This window comes from Triticum aestivum, chromosome 2A, assembly GCF_018294505.1.
Source record: "Triticum aestivum cultivar Chinese Spring chromosome 2A, IWGSC CS RefSeq v2.1, whole genome shotgun sequence".
NCBI lineage: Eukaryota > Viridiplantae > Streptophyta > Magnoliopsida > Poales > Poaceae > Triticum > Triticum aestivum.
The window spans coordinates 749,305,253-749,309,221 of record NC_057797.1 but is presented as its reverse complement, the minus strand read 5'-3'; the positions used below and the strand labels follow the sequence as shown (position 1 = coordinate 749,309,221).

At 51.9% G+C, this 3,969-nt stretch overlaps 1 protein-coding gene across 1 annotated transcript; it reads left to right on the top strand.

The window, feature by feature from the left end:
* The first annotated feature begins 1,312 nt into the window (after nucleotides 1-1,312).
* On the top strand, nucleotides 1,313-2,596 carry LOC123186408 (protein MIZU-KUSSEI 1). Its single transcript, XM_044598176.1, has one exon. The coding sequence runs from the start codon at nucleotides 1,565-1,567 to the stop codon at nucleotides 2,498-2,500; it is 936 nt and encodes a 311-aa protein (XP_044454111.1). The 5' UTR covers nucleotides 1,313-1,564; the 3' UTR covers nucleotides 2,501-2,596.
* The last annotated feature ends 1,373 nt before the right edge of the window (nucleotides 2,597-3,969 follow it).

Below are 3,969 nucleotides of genomic sequence, written 5' to 3'. Positions count from 1 at the left end.
TATCTGAAGTACAGCTCACAGCAGGAGCACATAAAAAAACTAATAATAATAAAAAGCAAAGCCACAACCGGCGGGATGAAGTGGACATCAAGGACCTATCCTATTATGCGACCGCCATCCAAATCGGTTGAAGATAACCCGTGCTACCATCTCCCATCGGTTGCACCCAGTAGCCAAATGCTCCTTGGAGGCCGTAGGAGTAAGTAGCAGCCACGTACGGATCCATGTCGTAGCTTTGAAGATAACCTGCAAGAAGTTTAGAACATGTAATCTGTTAAAAAGCATATCGTTCCTGCAGTTCCATATAGCCCAAAGAAGTGCGCATATTTCAATCCGAATATTTGACGCAGTGTCCGGTTGCACTCCATTTAGCCACATCCCAAACAACGCATCTATGCTAAATGGAAGTGATATATTAAATGATATATGGATTGATCGCCAAAGTAACTTTGCGAGAGGGCAATCAAAGAATAAATGTTGGATTGTTTCGTCATGAATACAAAAGCAACATCGTGAACTGCCGACCCATCGTCGCTTTAGTAAGTTATCTTTGGTAAGAATGACCCGCTTAGGCACAAACCACATAAAAATTTTGATGCGCGGGGGAACATTAACTTTTCAAATATATATCGATCTTGGAATTGGGCCAGAATTAATAACATAGAACCACCATGTATTGAGGATCTTTTGCTTTTCGACTGTAATTCTCTCAATATGAAATAAAACTCCTTTTCTCTCAAAAAAAAGCAGTGATATTATCCGGTGACAACAGTTAATGAATTCAGAACGAACATTTTTTTAGGCAAAGTAGTGAACGAACTTTTTTTTGACACAAAGTAGTAAACGAACTGGCATTAGAGCATCTCCAACAGAAACGCTATATGAGCGCCGCGCGGTATAAAAACTGCTTTTAGCGCGCGCGGACCTGGTTTGGAATCTTCAGCAGCCGCACAAAAAGCGCGCGCACCCTATAACTAATGCAGCGCGCGCATAAAAAAGGCATCACGCGCAGCATATTTAGTGCGCCCGATCGCGCGCGCTGCAAACTCTGGGCTGCTGCAGATGGGACCGCTTGATTGGGACCGTTGAACTCACGCGCGCAGCATATTTTGCAGCGCTTATTGGAGCAAACGTTTTCTAGCGCTTTAAAAAAATCTACTTGCGCGCTGTAAACCTGTTTTTTAAACGCTGCGCATTGGACGGTTGTTGGAGATGCTCTTACAGACAAGGAATGAACCAGGGCTGACCACGCGGCCGAGCCTTACGATCTCTGCGTAATCGAAAGCCCAGAATATCCTAAGGGCCTTTCCACCGCAGAATCACCAGCAGGGCGCGTAACCGAGCAACAGGAATCAATGGCTGCGCGCCAGTGGCGACGAACGAACACACCGAATCCGCCGCCGCGACATCCGGCAGTCCTAACGGCGATGGCATCAAAGACCTCGTCCCGCCCCCTCCCATGGGCACCGCGCGCCACACGATTATCGCACATTCACGGCCGAGGGAGCGAGCAGCGCCGGCCGCGCCGCGGCACCGCCGGTAGCTCTCGCCTCCCGCCGATACCATGGCCAACGCCGCGGTCGACCCCGAGAGCAAAAGGGCGCGTTTGACGTCGTCCATGTCGTCCATGTCGTCCGTGGACACCATCCTCCGTCTCCCGCCCTCGCTGCCGTCGACGTCCACAACGCGCGCCCCGGCGGGCCACGCGCTGGAGGAGCCGCCCGCGCGTCGAAGGCCGGCTCGGAGATCCAAGCCCGTGAGGATTTTCCAGAGCATGTTCCGGTCTCTGCCGGTGCTGACGGTGCCGCGCTGCGGGGGGATTCTGGCGGCGCCTCCGACCGCGGCGGCCGCGTCCGCGTCACCGGCGCGGTCGGACTCCCTCCTGTCGCAGATCATCTCGCCCTCGACCACGTTGAACGGCGGCGGAGGCGTCGGCGCGTCGTCCCGGCGACACATGACTGGCACGCTCTTCGGCTGCCGCGAGGGCCGCGTGTCGCTCGCGCTGCAGGAGAACCCGCGGTGCCGCCCGGCGCTCGTGGTAGAGCTGGCACTCCCGACGCACACCCTGCTCCGCGAGCTTGGCGGCACGGCCGGCGCCCGCATCGTGCTGGAGACCGAGAAGAAGCACGTGGAGGAGCACAGCAGCTCCGGCGGCGGCGAACATGGCGACGCCGTGGCGAGGCAGCACGACGACGACGACGGGTGGCTGCTCCATGAGCCGATCTGGACCATGTTCTGCAACGGCAGGAGGGTGGGCTACGCGGTGCGGCGGGAGCCGACGGACGGCGACATCGCGGTGCTGGAGACGCTCTGGGCCGTGTCCATGGGCGGCGGCGTGCTCCCCGGGAGGGCAGGCTCGGCCGCGTCTGACGGGGAGCTGGCGTACATGCGGGGTTGCTTCGATCACATCATCGGGTCCGAGGACTCGGAGTCGCTGTACATGCTCGGGCCGCATGGCGGCGACAGCCCGGAGCTGGCCGTCTTCTTCGTTAGGCTTTGAGCCCATCGATCGTCTGCCTCTCCCTCTCTCTTGGTCGAACACTTCGTGTACGTACACATTGATACAAAACGGCACGCGTGAATGCTTGGACGTTGACGATCATCTCTTTTGATTTCTTTTAAACAACTAGCCTCCTTATCGAGATTCATTAAAGAAACTGCCACAATTTACAAACCAAGAACAACAAAAACTCAAAAGGGAGTCTGACGGATATGAGGAATACAACTAAAACCTAGTGAAAGTGGACAAATCTGGTCTTTTTCTTATACTTTTGCATAAAATGAACCCGGTCCAAAACAATTCCACAAAATAGCCCATTTACATGACACACGGGCCAGGGTGGCTCGGGCGTCACGCAAAAACGGGGCATTCTGTGATTTTTTTTGGATTGGGTTCATTTTATGCCAAAGTTTTCAAAAAGGGGCCAGATTTGTCAATTTCACTAAAACCTGCAGCAATTAATCAGGCAAAGCCACTTATGAGCCAACTGCACGCAGGCAGCTAAAACTAGCGTGACACTTCACACAAGATCACCCCAAAATTCAAACCATCAACTAAACAAGTTCCCAAAACCAACCATAGCACTCTAGATGAAGCAACGCAGAAAACCTATGAGTGACAAATTCTCCTGGCCAAGGGATTTCATCCATGCACTCTGGCAAATGCCTCACACAACATCTCCATCCTCAGTTTCTCTTCTGTCTTGGCTTTTCTGCAATATGCTCCAAGTTTTTATATTATATAGCAAAAAGAAAAGAGACCTGATCATCGGGTTTTTAAATATCAAAATATGCCCTATTTTCAGTCTTCTAGGTAGTCCGGTAAATTGTCTCCTCCGGTCCCGACATTTAGAGACATTAAAAATGTGCATCTTTCCACCCCTCTCAGTCCATCAACATTTTCAACCGTCAGATCTACACTTTTGAGCGTTTGTGGCCGTTTGTTGTGCTTTCACTCCTGCTTGAGCTTCAATATCTCTTACTCCCACCGCCCTTACATATAAGTCTTTTTAGATATTTGTTAGTTAAACTTATGGTCAAAGTTTAGCATAAAATACAAAAAGGAATCAATGTAGTATAAGTCTTCTTATATACGGAGCAAAAAAAAATGAATCCACATTCCAAACTACGTCTACATACATTCATATGTAGTCCATATTTAGGAACGGAGCAAGTAGATCTCTTCTCCCCACACGGCCACACCACGTTTGGCCTGGCGTTCGTCGCTCATCAGTTCGATACATTTGAGGAGAGATCGATGAACAAAAGCCACGGAACACGCACAGCATGCATTCCTGGCCGTCCCGCCGTTCCGTCAGAGCTCAGAACGTCCATGCACACCGAGACTCTGGCACAGTGATGCTCATCGGCCGGCCATGTGATGGGAGACGGAACAGGCAGTACGCCTTTCACGTAGCACGCGTCAACTCACGCAAGTGCACCCGCCAGGGCCGTGTAACGATCACGTCG

Coding starts and splice junctions, on each gene's coding strand:
- LOC123186408 (XM_044598176.1), top strand. CDS start 1,565: ATGGCCAACGCCGCGGTCGACCCCGAGAGCAAAAGGGCGCGTTTGACG.